The following is an 18,928-nucleotide window of genomic DNA, read 5'->3' as shown; positions in this document are numbered from 1 at the left end:
ATTCACGAGTACACAGATTTGCAATGGGACTGTTGCTCTGTCAATACTTTGTTTTTATACAACTTCCGTGATCAAGGTCTGCATGGGTGAATTGCAGATTTTTAATAGACCTATTGAATATTATTAGGCGATGCAGTAATGGTGATCTATGGTGGACGAACTATACATCTGCCTGCAACTAATAGATATGTAGCTCTGTGATGAGTCAGAACATGTCACAGACAATTGTGAAGAAACAGGCTACACCTGTGACATCTTTAATAACATGACCTGGGCTGACAGAAAAGTGCATCAGGGTGTAAGTGTGACTGCACTGACAACTTAGCCTTACAATAACTTTATTCTCAAATAAGATTGATTGTCGTGACAGACATTTGCAGTTGCAATGCACTTTAAATGGAATCTAAGGTTTTGATTGTGTGTGAGTTCTTGTGTGTGTGTGTGTGTGTGTCCTACTTTTATTTTTTGTGGTGGGGGGGGCATTGTTGGCTGTACATCAGCCTAGAGTAATCTGTCACCCCAGAGAGAGGAGACAGGAACAAAAAAAAACTGTGCATTTTCCTTCTAAGACCTGAGTTATGCTGTCTCAGCAAGGAACTGTGGAAGGTGCCCAGTTTGAGGAAAACAAGTCTTGCACACACACACCCACACCCACACACAGGCAAATCTGGGATCCTTTTCGATCAATCAACAAAATCAATCAGCAGTTGTCACAAAGTGCTCATATAGTACCCAGTTCCAAAGAAACAAGCGAGATGTGCTGCATGGTGGATATGAAACTGCAAACTAAACCATTTCCATGTCCCTTGTCCACTGTTGCTCTCAGGTGAGGAGGCCAACGCAGTGTAATGAGATGCCCCCGGAGGGTCAATAATAAATTGCCATGCTGCAGTTCAGCGCTCTTAAAATGTGCCCTTCTGTCATCAGCAGTGATATAGGCGAAACACCAGGGTGGAATTCCTTCATTTTGACTGCCATGCCCGGCAGATTGGTGGGGATGGAGGAACTGAATCAGCTGCGGAAAAAGACTGCTTAGGAAACGTGTGTGTGTGCGTCTGTGTGTGTGTTGAGTTCACACCAGATTGCAATTGCAACTAGATTAAAGTTTATATCAGACGCTCCTCCAGGTGGAGAAGAATGTTTATAGGCCCCTGAGGGGTGTTGTGGTTTGAGTCACCACCTCCGAGCCACACCTGCCTCATTTAATATGTGTGGGGGTCCTGTGTATGGTGGGAGCCTCTGAGGGCTGTGGGTCCTGTGTATGGTGGGAGCCTCTGAGGGCTGTGGGTCCTGTGTATGGTGGGAGCCTCTGAGGGCTGTGGGTCCTGTGTACGGTGGGAGCCTCTGAGGGCTGTGGGTCCTGTGTATGGTGGGAGCCTCTGAGGGCTGTGGGTCCTGTGTATGGTGGGAGCCTCTGAGGGCTGTGGGTCCTGTGTACGGTGGGAGCCTCTGAGGGGTGTGGGTCCTGTGTACGGTGGGAGCCTCTGAGGGGTGTGGGTCCTGTGTACGGTGGGAGCTTCTGAGGGGTGTGGGTCCTGTGTACGGTGGGAGCCTCTGAGGGGTGTGGGTCCTGTGTACGGTGGGAGCCTCTGAGGGGTGTGGGTCCTGTGTACGGTGGGAGCCTCTGAGGGGTGTGGGTCCTGTGTACGGTGGGAGCCTCTGAGGGGTGTGGGTCCTGTGTACGGTGGGAGCCTCTGAGGGGTGTGGGTCCTGTGTATGGTGGGAGCCTCTGAGGGCTGTGGGTCCTGTGTACGGTGGGAGCCTCTGAGGGGTGTGGGTCCTGTGTACGGTGGGAGCCTCTGAGGGGTGTGGGTCCTGTGTACGGTGGGAGCCTCTGAGGGGTGTGGGTCCTGTGTACGGTGGGAGCCTCTGAGGGGTGTGGGTCCTGTGTACGGTGGGAGCCTCTGAGGGGTGTGGGCGCTGGACCCGGTTGTGTTGTGGAAGGTCGGGCACCTGCATCCCCAATTGTGATTGTGTTCCTGGGCTTGTGCTCCCGTCCAGTGTGTGTGTGAGTGTGTGTGTGTGAGTGTGTGTCTGTGTGTGAGTGCGTGTGAGTGTGTGTGTGTGAGTGTGTGAGTGTGTGTGTGTGTGTGAGTGTGTGTGTGTGCCGTAGATCGGCGTGACTGTTGGTGTGTGCCCTGTTGGTTTAGCCTTTTAGATCGTAATGAATGAGATTACGGCGAGCAGATCCTGGATCAGCACTGTTACACAGAGACATTTTGCGGGTGAAAGGGGGGGGGGGGGTTGTTGTTACCTCTGTTCCGTCCACTAGATAATAAAGGTAAAGTAACTAACACACATACACAGGCATACACACATGCGCATAAATGTAAAATAGAGAGTGGGAGTTCAGATTGATTTGTTTTATTTGGATCTGGGCACAACATTAGACAGAGTTGCACTTAAGGCTTCTAGTCCAGTGTTTCCCAATCCTGGTCCTGGGGACCCCAATGGGTACACATTTTTGTTTTTGCACTAGCACTTACACGCCTGATTCAAATTAAAGACTTGATGATAGGTTGATTGCATCAATTGGGTGTGTGGGTGGTAAGCTAACATTTGAATCAGGTGTGTGGGTGGTAGGGTAACGTTTGAAGCGGGTGTGTGTGGTAGAGTAACATTTGAATCGGATGTGTGTGGTAGAGTAACATTTGAAGCGGGTGTGTGTGGTAGAGTTACATTTGAATCGGGTGTGTGTGGTAGAGTAACATTTGAATCGGGTATGTGTGGTAGAGTAACATTTGAAACGGGGGTGTGTGGTAGAGTTACATTTGAATCGGGTGTGTGGTAGAGTAACATTTGAATCGGCTGTGTGTGGTAGAGTAACATTTGAATCGGATGTGTGTGGTAGAGTAACATTTGAAGCGGGTGTGTGTGGTAGAGTTACATTTGAATCGGGTGTGTGTGGTAGAGTTACATTTGAATCGGGTGTGTGTGGTAGAGTAACATTTGATGCGGGTGTGTGGGTGGTAGAGTAACATTTGTATCGGGTGTGTGTGGTAGAGTAACATTTGAAGCGGGTGTGTGGGTGGTAGAGTAACATTTGTATCGGGTGTGTGTGGTACAGTAACATTTGAAGCGGGTGTGTGGGTGGTAGAGTAACATTTGAATCTGGTGTGTGAGGTAGGGTAACATTTGATGCGGGTGTGTGGGTGGTAGAGTAGCATTTGTATCGGTTGTGTGTGGTAGAGTAACATTTGAAGCGGGTGTGTGGGTGGTAGAGTAACATTTGATTCTGGTGTGTGAGGTACAGTAACATTTGATGCGGGTGTGTGGGTGGTAGAGTAGCATTTGTATCGTTTGTGTGTGGTAGAGTAACATTTGAAGCGGGTGTGTGGGTGGTAGAGTAACATTTGTATCGGGTGTGTGGTAGAGTGACATTTGAAGCGGGTGTGTGTGTGTGGTAGAGTAACATTTTAATCTGGTGTGTGGGGGGTAGAGTAACATTTGAAGCGGGTGTGTGGGGGGTAGAGTAACATTTGTATCGGGTGTGTGTTGTAGAGTAACATTTGAAGTGGGTGTGTGTGGTAGAGTAACATTTGAATCAGGTGTGTGGGTGGTAGGGTAACATTTGTATCGGGGGTGTGTGGTAGAGTAACATTTGAAGTGGGTGTGTGTGGTAGAGTAACATTTGTATCGGGTGTGTGGGTGGTAGAGTAACATTTGTTTTGGGTGTGTGTGGTAGAGTAACATTTGAAGCGGGTGTGTGTGGTAGAGTAACATTTGAAGTGGGTGTGTGTGGTAGAGTAACATTTGAAGCGGGTGTGTGTGGTAGGGTAACATTTGAAGCGGGTGTATGGGTGGTAGAGTAACATTTGTAGCGGGTGTGTGTGGTAGGGTAACATTTGAATCAGGTGTGTGGGTGGTAGGGTAACATTTGTATCGGGTGTGTGTGGTAGAGTAACATTTGAAGTGGGTGTGTGTGGTAGAGTAACATTTGTATCGGGTGTGTGGGTGGTAGAGTAACATTTGTTTTGGGTGTGTGTGGTAGAGTAACATTTGAAGCGGGTGTGTGTGGTAGAGTAACATTTGAAGTGGGTGTGTGTGGTAGAGTAACATTTGTAGCGGGTGTGTGGTAGAGTAACATTTGAAGCGGGTGTGTGTGGTAGGGTAACATTTGAATCAGGTGTGTGGGTGGTAGGGTAACATTTGTATCGGGTGTGTGTGGTAGAGTAACATTTGAATCGGGTGTGTGTGGTAGAGTAACATTTGAAGTGGGTGTGTGTGGTAGAGTAACATTTGTATCGGGTGTGTAGGTGGTAGAGTAACATTTGTTTCGGGTGTGTGTGGTAGAGTAACATTTGAAGCGGGTGTGTGTGGTAGAGTAACATTTGAAGTGGGTGTGTGTGGTAGAGTAACATCTGTAGCGGGTGTGTGGTAGAGTAACATTTGAAGCGGGTGTGTGTGGTAGGGTAACATTTGTATCGGGTGTGTGTGGTAGAGTAACATTTGAATCGGGTGTGTGTGGTAGAGTAACATTTGAAGTGGGTGTGTGTGGTAGAGTAACATTTGTATCGGGTGTGTAGGTGGTAGAGTAACATTTGTTTCGGGTGTGTGTGGTAGAGTAACATTTGAAGCGGGTGTGTGTGGTAGAGTAACATTTGAAGTGGGTGTGTGTGGTAGAGTAACATCTGTAGCGGGTGTGTGGTAGAGTAACATTTGAAGCGGGTGTGTGTGGTAGGGTAACATTTGAAGCGGGTGTGTGGGTGGTAGAGTAACATTTGTAGCGGGTGTGTGTGGTAGGGTAACATTCGAATCAGGTGTGTGGGTGGTAGGGTAACATTTGTATTGGGTGTGTGTGGTAGAGTAACATTTGAAGCGGGTGTGTGTGGTAGAGTAACATTTGAATCAGGTGTGTGTGGTAGAGTAACATTTGTAGCGGGTGTGTGTGGAAGAGTAACATTTGAAGCGGGTGTGTGTGGTAGAGTAACATTTGAATCGGGTGTGTGTGGTAGAGTAACATTTGAAGCGGGTGTGTGTGGTAGAGTAACATTTGTATCGGGTATGTGGGTGGTAGAGTAACATTTGTATCGGTTGTGTGTGGTAGAGTAACATTTGAAGCGGGTGTGTGGGTGGAACAACAGGATTGGAAACACAGTTTTAGTGGAATAGGGAAATCGCTGCCATAATGGTGAATCCAAAAACTACTTGGCTCAATGCGGATTGGGCACATCTTATTCTGACAGTTACCTCACAGTAGGATTTAGTCCTGTGGCAATAGGACATGTGGATTACAATTAATGGACGCGTCTCCTTTCATGGGACTGATTTAATTTCCATTAAGGCCAAAATACCTTTTCATTAGGGAGAATGTCCTTCGACAACTGAGTGATCGGCACAAATGTTCTGCCAGAAGAATTTGAAAGGAGTTGAAACGGACGCATGCTTGCACACACACACGCACACACACACACACACACACACACACACATAACACAGAAAACATAAACACACACATAAACACACACATAACAGAGAAAAACACAAGCACAGACCAGCAGAGTTGATTGTCCATCAATTGAATTTCCTAAATCAGATTTCACCCAGTCCCTCTTAGTCCCCCCGTGTAGTCCTCAGCCCCCTGTCAGATGATTGGGTTATCGCAGAGTGTGGAGGGAAAGGCGAGCAAGTTGTTTTGATTGGCTTTAAGACCATCTCAACCGGGCTAATATTACGTCCCAAATAGCTACCTACTCCCTACATAGTGTACTTGTTCCAAACAGAGTCCTTATGGGCCCCGGTGGACAGTAGTGCCCTAGGTACGGGATAGGGCATTGCTGGGGACACGGGACGCTGCGTTAGTTCCAGTGTTGGATGATGTGTAATCTCATTTAGATGTGCTGAGGGACCACTGAAACACTGACTGATGTATTCTGTGTTGCTTATCTGCTTGCTGGGCAGCAGACAAAACAGTGGGAGCAATCAAATCAAAATCTAATTGAAGTAAACATCCGCACAATCTCCAACAGCCCACTAACGTGAGTACGCAGGCCAAGCAGTCCGTGGCTGTGTGACTGTTTGTGCATACTGATAGTTTGGTTCCAAAACAGGCAGAGCAGGTCTGCAGGTGTGTGTGTGCGCGTTTGTGCTGCGCGTGTGCGCGTACGTGCGTGTATGTTTCAGTGGTGACCCTGAAGTGTCTGTGGTTCGGGCATCCTTGGCAGATTTATCATAGAGCTAAGAGCAATGGAGCAATGAGTGTATGCAATCCTCGAATCCCGAGCTTTGGTCCACATCTAATCTTCACACACACACACACACACACACACTCAGAAACTCGCAAACAGTCGTGACTCACCACACTCTTAACTAGAGATGTGTGTGTGTGTGTGTCTGTGTGTGTGTGTTCATGAAAAAGATTGTGTGGCCGTATGAGACAAGAGAATCAGTGTTTGCACGTATGAAAGAAAGTGTGTGTGTTTAGTTTTTTTGTGTGTTTTTGCACTGTTCACTGTTATAGATCCTTATCTGAGGAAACACCAGTTCCCCACATAATGTCTTGATTAATCTTGGTACTAATGGAACGGAGGGGACAGGTGCCTCCCTCCTCCCACACACACACACACACACAGACACAACATTCATAGAATTATCAAGACCTACAGTGCCAAGAGTTGAGAAAAGATTAGAGTCCCTTCAACCAACTTGTCCTGGGGCTGGGTTCACAAACGTGTTGTCCCAACACGCTGAAACCTCAGAACCAGACCATCCAACCAATCAGAAAGAGCTCCATTACCAAAACAAAACTGCAATGTATTGGAAAACACAAACACAAGCAAAACACAAGCAATCTTCAATGTTATCCGTCCTTAAATGCCTTTAATGTTTTCTGACGCAAAATGTCAGCAGTACACCAAGGCCATGGTACCTGAACAAACCAATTGAAAAACCTTGGCTACGTACAGGCTCAGTGAACACAGACTGGCTCCTGGTAGAGGAAAGACTGTGAAACCAACCGTACCACTGCTGAACCTGAAACTGCCGATGTCTGACCAAATGCCAGTTATTTAAAACGTAGAGTGATTCCCCACATTTCTGTCCATTATCCAAGACCTGGAAATAAGCCACTTATTCTATTGGGGGAAGCAACAGTGAGCAGAGGATTGGCTGCCCATACATTGCTACTTCATGATGAGAGACACGTAGAGTTTGGCACGTATCATTTGAAAATGTAAGTCCTTTACTTTGTTATGTCAAAAAAGATCTAGTGAATGGAATTAATAGTGCGAGGGAGAGAGAGACCAACGTAGAGACGGACACAGAATACCTCAGATAAAACACTATGGGCTGGTTTCACAGGCACAGCATAAGCATAGTCTAGGACTTCAAAAATCGAGTTCAGTAGAAAACTCCATTGAGCTTGTTTTCTGTAATCCTAGACTAGGCTTAATGTTTCTTGCGAAAACCGGCCCTGTATTACATTTAAGATCACATTAATGGTCATTTGCACACAAGGACCAGGGATTACACTAGATTATAGCCATGAAGTCAAAGTTTCCTAAATTGTGAGAGATTCGAGAAGCAAACATTTGCTTTTTGGTCTTAAATTTAAGGAGAGTTTCAGTCCCTGCTTCACCCCAAGTTAATTACAATAAAACCAAGGTAGCTTTCCAGCTGGTGTGTGTTGGGGACCAAGGGAATATCTCATCAGGATTTTCCCAGCAGCTCATGAACGGAACCGAAATGCGGAGGAACGAAGAGACAAGGAATATTTACCTGTCCTCTTCGCCAGGAAAAGTAGTGTGTAAAGCCGTGTGTCAGGTTAAAGCTCTGTGTGTGTGTGTGTGTGTGTGTGTGTGTGTGTAAATTTGACATTGTCTCACCTTCCCTTCGGGGGCCATGTGTGCATGTCTGCCATGTCATTTTGTGTGTGTTTCTACGAAGACATGTTCTCACCTCTCCTGTATTGTGTGTGTGTGTGTGTGTGTGTGTGTAGACTCATCTCTATCGGCGCCTCTCAATGTGACAATCAGAGAGTTGGAGGTGAACTCTGCCATAGTCACGTGGGACATCCTAGAGGGGGACCCCGTCATCGGATTTGCCATCACACAGCAGGTAGGTGTCTGTCGATGTTTGTTGGTGCTGTCTGTTGCTTTGTGTCTGTGGATAATGCCAATAGAGTTGGGATCTTTGGTTGACGATGCTGGCTTGGAAGAGTTTTCAAAATGAACGTGTCCAGTTAATAAGACGTATGGACAAATTGGGCTTGGGGTGCATCAGATTGAAGAGATTATTCTAATGAAAGACGGCGGAATTCAGGCGTCGCTAATATTTACATGGACATTAGCCAATCAAATAGCCTAAGTGAAAGTAAGACAGAAGTGAAGGGTGGAAAGCGGTTTTGAACTCTTAGTCGCAGGCGGGAGAAGTATATGTGCCTGAAGTCGGGAGCCTTAGGGCTACCACTTGACCACGACTCTGCACTCAATGCAGCCGATTGTCTGACGCATACATTTAATAATATGCTCCGGTTAAACGGATAGATACATTTAATAATATGCTCCGGTTAAACGGATAGATACATTTAATAATATGCTCCGGTTAAACGGATAGATACATTTAATAATATGCTCCGGTTAAACAGATAGCCTGCTGCTTCCGGCCATTTAGTCCTGCTTGATGTGGTGCCTCGGGCAGAGTTGTACAGCCACATTAGCAGTCAAAACCATTAGTGTTGGGGTAACAGAGAAAAGTCGATTAAAAACGATTATAGGCTAATCATCAGCACAATATGTACCGATTTGTCAGATTAGCCAACATACGCTAATTTCCCGGGATGAATAAAAAAATGTATAAAAACATAATTCTGCCAGTATTCAGTTAGGCTCCCCATCAGGGCTCGCTAGGACGCCACAGTAGCTGTAGCGCAGTCAGAAGTCGTTTGGTTGTCGCTTGACACTCGTGATGAGGAAGCCGCTGTTTTGATGACTTCGGGGAATTTGGTGACTGTGGGGCTTCAGTCGCCCGTTGTTGCTTACCTCACAGAAAAGGGATGTGCGCACACTCCGGTACATCCAGGAAGTGAACACGACCACACGCTCCTGTGCATTGTGGGACCTGGAGGAGGACACGGAGTACATCGTCCACGTCCAGAGCATCAGTATGGGCGGCAGTGGCCCTCCCAGCGACCCTGTCAGTTTCAGGACTCGCCGAGAGTCGGAGAAACTGGCCTCCACAGGCCCAGGTAGGTAGCACGCGCGCACTCACACAGTACACAAAGAAAATCATTTAGGCCTGTGTTTATAGTCGCCCACGCTAGAACACAGTCTAATCTGTGTATGCGTGTACTTTTGGGCCATGCGTTATGGCTCCGCCTCCGTGTCGACGTGGTCAGTTTCAGCTGTGATGTCAGAGCTGAACAGGGAGCATACGGTCAGAGGCGGACCTAGAAGCAAATTCACACGGACGCGCCAATCTGGAACATTGAAATGAACAACCATTACCTGCAAAGGCATAATACACGCAGGCGCACAGAATTACACCGTTTGACGAGTCTGTAGAAGAAACTGAGCAAGGGCTCATGTTTGGTCACAGTGGTGTTCTAGCTTTATACATCTCCTCATATATCACCTCATCACCTCATATATCACCTCATCACTTCATATATCACCTCATCACCTTATACATCTCCTCATCACCTCATATATCACCTCATCACCTTATACATCTCCTCATTACCTCATATATCACCTCATCACTTTATAGATCTCATCACCTCATATATCACCTCATCACCATAAACATCTCCTCATCACCTTATATATCACCTCATCACCATAAACATCTCCTTATCACCTTATACATCACCTCATCACCTTATACATCACCATATACATCACCTCACCACCTTATACATCACCTCATCACCTTATACATTACCTTATACATCACCTCATCACCTTATACATTACCTTATACATCACCTCGTCACCTTATACATTACCTCATCACCTTATCACCTTATACATTACCTCATCACCTTATCACCTTATACATTACCTTACACATCACCTCATCACATTATACATTACCTTATACACTACCTTATACATTACCTTATACATTACCTTATACATTACCTTATATATCACCTTATATTTCTCCTCATCACCTAATACCTCACCTCATCACCTTATTCATCTCCATACAGCTGACATCTCCACCATCTCTGTCAGCTTCCCAATTATGTTATTCCCATTGGCAGGGCTCTCGCTGTTATCTGGAGCATCACATAACCATCTTCTCTGTACACGACCCAGATACACAGGAAAGAGATGCCCCCTCCCCAACAGACACACACACACAGAAATACATCAGCAGGTCATGAGGCAGAAATCTTGTATTGGAGCCTCAGTGTTGAAGCGTAATTTAGCATTTTTAATTTGTTTTTCATACTCAGAGGGGGCTTCCAGTAAGCTCTTGCCCCCAAACTGAACCCAGAAATGTAAACTTGGAAATGATGAAAAACTGTTGTAAAGAACAAGTTATGACAATAACATACCTTTTGCCAACTTAAGTTCTATCATCAACTAACTGTGGATACCAAGGGAACTACAAGGTCACTTTTTGGTCACCTCTAATTTTCATAGTTTTCACAATCAGGCATCTGCAATGGCCAGGACAGGTGTGTACGTGTGTGTGCACGTGTGTGTACGTGTGTGTACGTGTGTGTGTGTGTGTGTGTGTGGTTATCATTAGTCACATAAGACAAGTGCCAGATGGCATCTCTGCTCTGAGGTCAAACAGCTGTTAGCAGAGGAAATCTTTCTTCATCACTCCTATCACTGTGTGTGTGTGTGAGTGTGTGTGTTTGTGTGTGTGTGCGCATGTACATTTGTTGCGTGTAGATATACATGTGTATGTGTGTGTATGCGTGTGTGCCTGTGTGTCAGGCCTGAGGTCACATTGTGTCTGCCATTCATCTCTGTGATGTGAGCTCTGATTCATTAGGAGTGATGATTAAATCCCTACAGCGTTCCAGGTCCTCTCACTACTATCACAAAAATACCGCCCACACACGCATACACACACACACAGACACACACACACACACACATTTACGTCATTAGTCACTGTCCCTCTCCTTCAATCCACAGAGCACCATTACCATCTGCTTTAGATGAACATTGGGCAGCACAACAACACTTGTTGTCTGTCTCTCTGTCTGTGCCTGTCTGTCTGTGTCTGTCTGTGCCGGTCTGTCTGTCTGTGCCTGTCTGTCTGTCTGTCTTTGCCATGTCTTCAAAGTGATATTTCATACTAATAACAGAACGGCACATTGGTGTCCTCCCCTGTAAGTCTATGGACAAGGTTTGATATGAATCCATGCGATTGGTTTACTTTCCAAAATGCTAGCAAAATCAGCCCATGCCTAGAGGCCTATGTTAGCACTTTTAGTCCAGAAGGCTATGTTAGCACTGTTTGTCCAGAGGCCTACATTAGCACTGTTTGTCCAGAGGCCTATGTTAGCGCTGTTGGTCCAGAGGCCTACAATAGCACTGTTTGTCCAGAAGGCTATGTTAGCACTGTTTGTCCAGGGGTCTATGTTAGCGCTGTTTTTCCAGAGGCCTATGTTAGCACTGTTTGTCCAAAAGCCTATGTTAGCACTGTTTGTCGAGAGGCCTATGTTAGCGCTGTTTGTCCAGAGGCCTATTTCATCACTGTTTGTCCAGAGGCCTATGTTAGCGCTGTTTGTCCAGAGGCCTATTTTATCACTGTTTGTCCAGAGGCCTATTTTATCACTGTCTGTCCAGAGGCCTACGTTAGCGCTGTTTGTCCAGAGGCCTACGTTAGCGCTGTTTGTCCAGAGGCCTACGTTGGCACTGTTTGTCCAGAGGCTTATGTTAGTGCTGTTTGTCCAGAAGCCAATGTTAGCGCTGTTTAACCAAAAGTATCTGAAATTGATGGTGATGCTGAACCACGGAATGCTAATGAAATGCTAATAATATTCACACAGCCACTCGGGTTCCCAGTCCTCACCGTCCAATACCTTCTAGTCACACTATTTCTCTGTTGCCACATTCACTGTCACGTAATTATTAACTGCATCTGCCCCCAATGATGTGATCAGCCACCTCATAGCCTCAGTCACCCAGCCCTCGTTGTCCAGTCTAAATGTTGTTTGTTCGTTGACGACATATACAGACACATATTTTGACCCAGTTTCCAGAGTCTAATTACTTACCTTTGCTTGAAATAAATATTGCATCCTAATCCTCGGGTGGAGTCGTCTGTCGTCGGGGGGAAATCTTGGGTCCTTTACACGAATGGGATTTGTTTCACCGATGCCAAATAATCGTGGTACTGATATTATAGTTGTATGCTTGTCATGTTAAAATCTCTAAAGAGCTTGGAATTAAAATACCTTTGCATGATTTGGATGTGAAAAATGCTGATGTTTGTCCCTGGACTTGGATGGGATTTGTGGCAGACATTATAAAATGTTACAATTTAGAAACAATGCCAGGTAAACTAAACCAGAGCATGTATTCCTGTCTCAATTTGAGGGACACCAATGTGTTGTTTGGTCATGTAGGTGAACTATTCCATTAATGGCCAAATCGCCTTTGAGTCACATCAAATCATATGTAGGGTTGATGTCTAGTAAACTGTATTGAAACCCTTTACATGCCCACATTATTTGAATAGATTTTCAGCTAGCAGGGGCAAAAAATAATTTGGCCTAAAAAAGCTCATTGGATTTCAATGACAATATTCTCCCTCAAACATTCAGTAGATGGACTGGTCTCTTTCTTTTCTCTTCAAATCCCTCCCTCCCTCCCTCCAGCAGTGGTTAGCGCCCGTATGTCTCCTGGTGACCACACGGAAAATATCTCTCTATACATTCTTCCCTCATCCATCCATCCATCTCTCAACTCCATCGTCAGTAGTTACTGTCTCCTGAAGATTACTGTGACTCTAGGTTTCTATCGATGGTGTCCCCAGCCCAGACCAGAATCCCTCAGTCTGCTGTCTTTCTAAATCCAAAATGCGCCCACTTTCCCTGCGCCCCCTCAGCCTTCCACTTGTGCGTTCGCCCTTTCCACGTGTTTTTCAAATTTGAGGGAGTGATAATGGGATAATTAGGGTGCAGGGGATAATTAGCCCCTCGCGGTGAGTCTGTAGCAGCGGTGCCTCCGCGAGCGAAATGGAATGGATGGACCTGTAATTATACGAAACATGCATTAGTTTGTGTCTGACTTAGACAATTCACACCCGTGAGGCAAAATGCCTGATAAATCGAATTAATAATTGTTAATGTTGCTTTTTTTCTTCTTAAAACAACAGGGGGGGGATTTGTTCTTTTTAATTTGATGCTTGCTTAATTAGAAGTGCAACACACAGTGCGTCGCTCAGGAGCCACAAGTGTGTGTCAAAGTTGACAGGTGTATTGATCTACCTCCCATCCCGGAGCTATGAAACATTTATGTTTTTCATCCTCTCCTAATCAGAGGCCAACTCAGACCTACAACACCTGGGGAAGTAAATAAACCAGCAGGTATAAACAACAGAAAATACAGAGCAGTTGGGTCATCTACAGTTTCCCATCTCTGCTCTTAGTGCCCTTTAGGGCCTTCATCCAAGGGTGCTTAACAAGCCTATTTCTGCATCCCAAATGACACCCTATATAAAACACTTGTTTTTACCAAAGCCCTGTCTATCTAGTCAAAAGCAGTGAACTATTATGGGGAACTGGGTCCCATTTGGGACATAGCCTCTGAATGACAAGACTTGGAACTCTTCTGCCGTTCATTCTTTGAGAGACTCTGGCCCAGTTCCATCTCAGTCCCCATAGAATATTTATATCTGAAGGGATAGATATGGCAGATGGAATAATGGGAAGACAAATGTCAGAACAGAGGGATAAAGGATTTTCTGTATGGGACCAGGCCCTATCTGAATAAACAGGGAGGTTGTGAAGCAGTCTTATCCGAACGAGAGGTTAATTAGCCCAGGCCTGGTACTGACTGGGGAAACTGAGCTGGTTAATTAGCCTAGGCCTGGCCCTGACTAGGGCATCTGAGCTGGGCAATTAGCCCAGGCCTGGCCCTGACTAGGGAATCTGAGCTGGGTAATTAGCCCAGGCCTGGCCCTGACTAGGGAATCTGAGCTGGGTAATTAGCCCAGGTCTGGCCCTGACTGACTAGCAAGCCTATCTATGTGTTTGTACAAAACTGAATGCTCGAACTGTGTGTGTGTGCATGCGTGCGTTCCCACAGTATGACCCTGTTTCCTCTCTCCAGACCAGGTGAGTAAGGAGGATATGGAAAAGGCCGTTCAGCTCAGAGCTGGAGAGCTCATCATCATCGTAGTGGTGCTCGTCATGTGGGCAGGTAACTTGACCAAAACACAACCACAACCACAGCCTGAACACAACCACAGCCTGAACACAACCACAGCTGGAACACAACTACAACCACTACCTGAACATAACCACAACACAATCACAGCCTGAACACAACCCCAACACAACCACAGCCTGAACACAACCACAACACAACCACAGCCTGAACACAACCACAACACAACCACAGCTGGAACACAACTACAACCACTACCTGAACACAACCACAACACAACCACAGCCTGAACACACCCACAACACAACCATAGCCTGACCACAAACACAACACAACCATAGCCTGAACACAACCACAACTAACCACAGCCTGAACACAACCACAACCAACCACAGCCTGAACACAACCACACCACAACCACAGCCTGAACACAACCACAGCACAACCTGAACACCACCACAGCCTGAACACCACCACAGCCTGAACACAACCACAGACTGAACACAACTACAACCACAGCCTGAACACCACCACAGCCTGAACACAACCACAGACTGAACACAACTACAACCACAGCCTGAACACAACAACATCACAACCTGAACACCACCACAGCCTGAACACAACTACAACCACAGCCTGAACACAACTACATCACAGCCTGAACACAACCACAGCCTGAACACAACTACAACACAACCATAACCACAGCCTCAACACAGCCACAGCCACAACCTGAACACAACCACATCCATATACATATAACTATTGCTCGACCCCAACACAACCACAATCAGAACACAACCTCAGCCATGTATAATTTGAGTGCGTAACTTGAGCCCCCTTCAGAGTAGTAGCGTATTAACCCTGATCTGACCAGGTACTGTATATTCACAGAAAACGCGGTGTGGCTCTGTTTTACAGTTTTGACCCAGGGACACGCTGTAGGGGACGAATCTGCCTGATTGAAAGAAGAAAAAAAAGGAGTAGATTGCAACATTAAGCATTTTTAACAGTATCTCTCCCACCCAGGAAGGCTGGAGACCCCAAAACCTAGACATTAATCTCTAGTATGTTTTCAGCTGTGGTTAATTGATAACGTTATTACAGAAAACCAAAACACTACCGTAATAATTTGGGTGTGGTCCTAGATTAATTTGGGTGTGGTCCTAGATTAATTTGGGTGTGGTCCTAGATTAATTTGGGTGTGGTCCTAGATTAATTTGGGTGTGGTCCTAGATTAATTTGGGTGTGGTCCTAGATTAATTTGGATGTGGTCCTAGATTAATTTGGGTGTGGTCCTAGATTATTTTGGGTGTGGTCCTAGATTAATTTGGGTGTGGTCCTAGATTAATTTGGGTGTGGTCCTAGATTAATTTGGGTGTGGTCCTAGATTAATTTGGGTGTGCCTCAAGGGAACACAGGCGCTCCTTATACAAAAATGCAATCGTAGAACCCTGAAAAGCTGTGATCGAATAAAGGCATTTTCCTGAAAGTTTCCTCTGTTCTGGCCTGTGATCCAATCTACTCTTGATTACATTATTTAAAAAGGTAGCTTTCACAAGGGTTGTCGACAAAGCAAAAATGTGGTTGTTATGGAACAAAGATGAAGATCCAATGGATAGCGCAGGTTACTGCCCCCCATGCCTCTTCAATCCAGACGTAAAATTAAACACAAAAGTTCTTGCAAATCTCCTTGAACCAATTACGACCTATCCAGCCCTCTGGGACCTGAGCGAAACATCAAATGAATGGGCTTCGGGGCTTCTAACTTGACCTACCTAAATGTGAGCGGTTTGCACACTGACTGAGTCTAACAATGAGTTAAAAGGGATTTGTCAAGTCGGACACATTTTCAATAGTCACTGTTATTCCTCTGTAAAGCACCTCCCAGACCTACTTCCACTCCACCAATTACTGAACCAGTAGAGCCGTAGAGGGTTGGTGAAACTAGAAGGGTGGGGTCAAGCTGGAGAAGGGAACTGTAAGTTGTTCTGGATGAGTGCATCTATTAAATGACTCAAATGAAAAATGATTGTGTGTGTGGGGAGGGAATAGATAAGAGAATGGGAAGAATAAGAAACAAAGACAAAGAAAGTGAGTGAGTGAGTGAGTGAGTGAGGGACGGAGGAGCAAGAGAGTGTGTGGTTTTTAATTGGACCTGTGTGGCGATAGTAATCCCTGACCAAGTTCCCATCATGCTTTGTGTTTTGCGGTGATGAGAAGTGGTGAGTGGTGACGGGAACAGATTGCTCAGCAGCTACTGAGGCCTGGGAGAACAGGTTGTTCAGATCACTGTAGCTCTTACCGTCCCTGCTCTTTCTCTCTCTTGTCCCTCTCTCTTTTCATGCCATGTTGTACAATTCGGCGTGACATTTGAAAACGTATCGCTAATGCATGCTGTTACAACCAATAGACGTTAAGTTATTAATAATAGCAAGTGAGGAAATAAATTCTGTAGCTGTACAAAAAAGGTTTGTAGAGGAATGCATATAGTGAAAATAATAATAACAATAATAAACAGCATTGACAAAAGATTACAACAAACACATTGCTGTAACCGTGTGTCTTATGGCGCCCTTTTATACGGCGTGCTGCTAGCTTACAGCTCATAAGGTCTGTATAAGATGCATTCATCTGCTCATAGCTGATTAATAACAGCAGGCTACATAGCAATTTTTCCGTCGCCTCCATCATGCTCAGCTCCAGCACGGTGATTGATGGCTTGGTGAGCACCGGTTACATAAACTGTGAATATGCAAGTGCCGCGAATTTGGATCCCTGATTTAGATCCCTTTCTAGTTGAAAACAAGTGAGTTTGTTTACGGATGAATTCCAAAATGTTTTCCTGCAGATGAGGAAGATATGGAAGCAGGAGCTGATGGTTTTCCAAGCTACCACAGGCACTCTTGGAAGGGAGATCATTAAAAGAAACAAGGCAAAAATATACAGGATTGTATAAATAAGCAAATCCAGATGCTCATGTGGATCTTTAAAGTAAAAAGCCTCTTTTGAGATGTCTTGGTCACAATTTACAATATGATGTTCACTCCCGTGCATGTAGGGTTTATTGGATTTTTTTATATTTCTTTTATTATTGATGAGGTTCTGTGTGTTTGGTCTCATCGTATTGCCAGTTAATGCATTTGGCTGAAACGTAATTGAAAATTGGATTTGGTTCACGATTGAGTCATGTTAAATAATGGTTGTATGTTTTTTGACCTACCAGTTATTTGAGTTGTTGACCTTAGCCTTGTTCTTTGTTTGTGGTGCAAATACCAGTTTTTGGGGCCTTTCCCCAGCTAGAACTGTTTCCCCAAATATCCTTGGTCAGCCCATGTGAAGAAAATAGGAACTCTAAAAGTAAGTTGAATTTGCGAATTGGATAATTTTGCTATATTTTTTAAGTCGCTAACCATTACATTGAAAACCACACCCAAAGCAGTGCATTGCATAAACATTGATAAACAGAAGTGAAATATCTTTTGACTGTAGTAAGTTTGTCACCTTATCTTTTTTTGGTTGTCAATGTGCAGCCTTTACAGTAATTAATCTTTACACTGAAGTTCTTTTCATGGGCTCCACACCTTTATACAAAAAAATTATCTGGTGTCTTGAGTTTTCTTAGATCTGTTTCAGAAGATGAAAGAACTATTGAAAGAACTTAATATTTTTCATTTCAAAGATGTGAATTACAGAGGCTAAAACCAAGGGCTGAGGATTCATCTACAATGTTTGCCAATTTGTTGATATAAATATTCAAAAGCACACAGCTGAGATTGCAAAGCTGGCAAAGGGCCCAATCCTGGTAAAATTATGCTGCTCTTTTCTAGCCAATTTCTGAAGCTGCCCGTATTGATTTAATTATGCCATATATTTTACCCCCTACGCCACTTTCAATAACTTGGCACAACAGGCCTAAATATAAAATACAATATAATGCTTTTTGGAAGTCGATAAAGCATGCATACATTTTTGTGTTATTCTGGTTGACTTGTTTTATCTTAAAGAGTACAAGGTGTCAATAAGATTGGTTGTGGAATATTTTGGTCTAAATCCAATTTGTGTTTTGAAAGACGTTATAAAACTACAGAAAAGCTTTACCTGGTCAATGTTCACACAAATGGCCAGTAATTTGGGTTGACATTTTTTCCCTTCTGAAAGAACTAGGCTGCGATTCCTTGGTCTCAGACTGCAGGGAAATAACCTGCACTGTGGTTAATGTTTTTACTAGAGCCATTTAAAATGTTGCACTGGTGAATTTAAGGATCTAATTTAAAATGTCATTAAGTCTGCATGCTTCCTTCTGAGGGCCTGACATGTTGTTCGTAGAGCTCCTGCTCATTAATTAGGGTCTCCAGTGGACTTTGGTGGTTCTTCAAATTATCTATTGAACGTCTTGTGAATCTGGCATTGTTTTGTCCTTGTGTCAACTTCAGCGTTCTTGTAGACACCTTTTGAACAGGTGGTCCTCGTGTCTCTGTGTTGCATCAATAGCTCCTCTGGTTTAGATTTTTGTAGGTTTTGCCACTTGTCCTCTGTACAATTTCTTAGTTCTCTTTATTTTGTTAATTACATTTGTGCTTCTTTTTCAATTTAAATATGTTGTGTCATTTAATTACTACCAG

The 18,928-nt window shown here is 44.7% G+C and overlaps 1 protein-coding gene across 4 annotated transcripts in view; it reads left to right on the top strand.

Moving 5' to 3' along the window:
- Positions 1-18,928, top strand: part of fndc5b (fibronectin type III domain containing 5b) — a 30,628-nt gene that overhangs the window by 1,022 nt on the left and 10,678 nt on the right. For 3 of the 4 annotated variants that reach the window (XM_020050061.3, XM_034294595.1, XM_010903965.4), the window contains exons 2-4: positions 7,937-8,055; positions 8,986-9,184; positions 14,244-14,333. In XM_020050061.3, coding sequence (XP_019905620.1) covers positions 7,937-8,055; positions 8,986-9,184; positions 14,244-14,333 — 408 coding nt within the window. The remainder of the gene's footprint in view (positions 1-7,936; positions 8,056-8,985; positions 9,185-14,243; positions 14,334-18,928) is intronic. The other variant, XM_020050064.3, reaches the window with a different exon arrangement.

The sequence above is a fragment of the Esox lucius genome, chromosome 10 (genome assembly GCF_011004845.1).
Source record: "Esox lucius isolate fEsoLuc1 chromosome 10, fEsoLuc1.pri, whole genome shotgun sequence".
NCBI classification, from domain to species: Eukaryota; Metazoa; Chordata; class Actinopteri; order Esociformes; family Esocidae; genus Esox; species Esox lucius.
The sequence above is the reverse complement of the archived record's forward strand: the minus strand, read 5'-3'. Positions and strand labels throughout refer to the sequence as shown.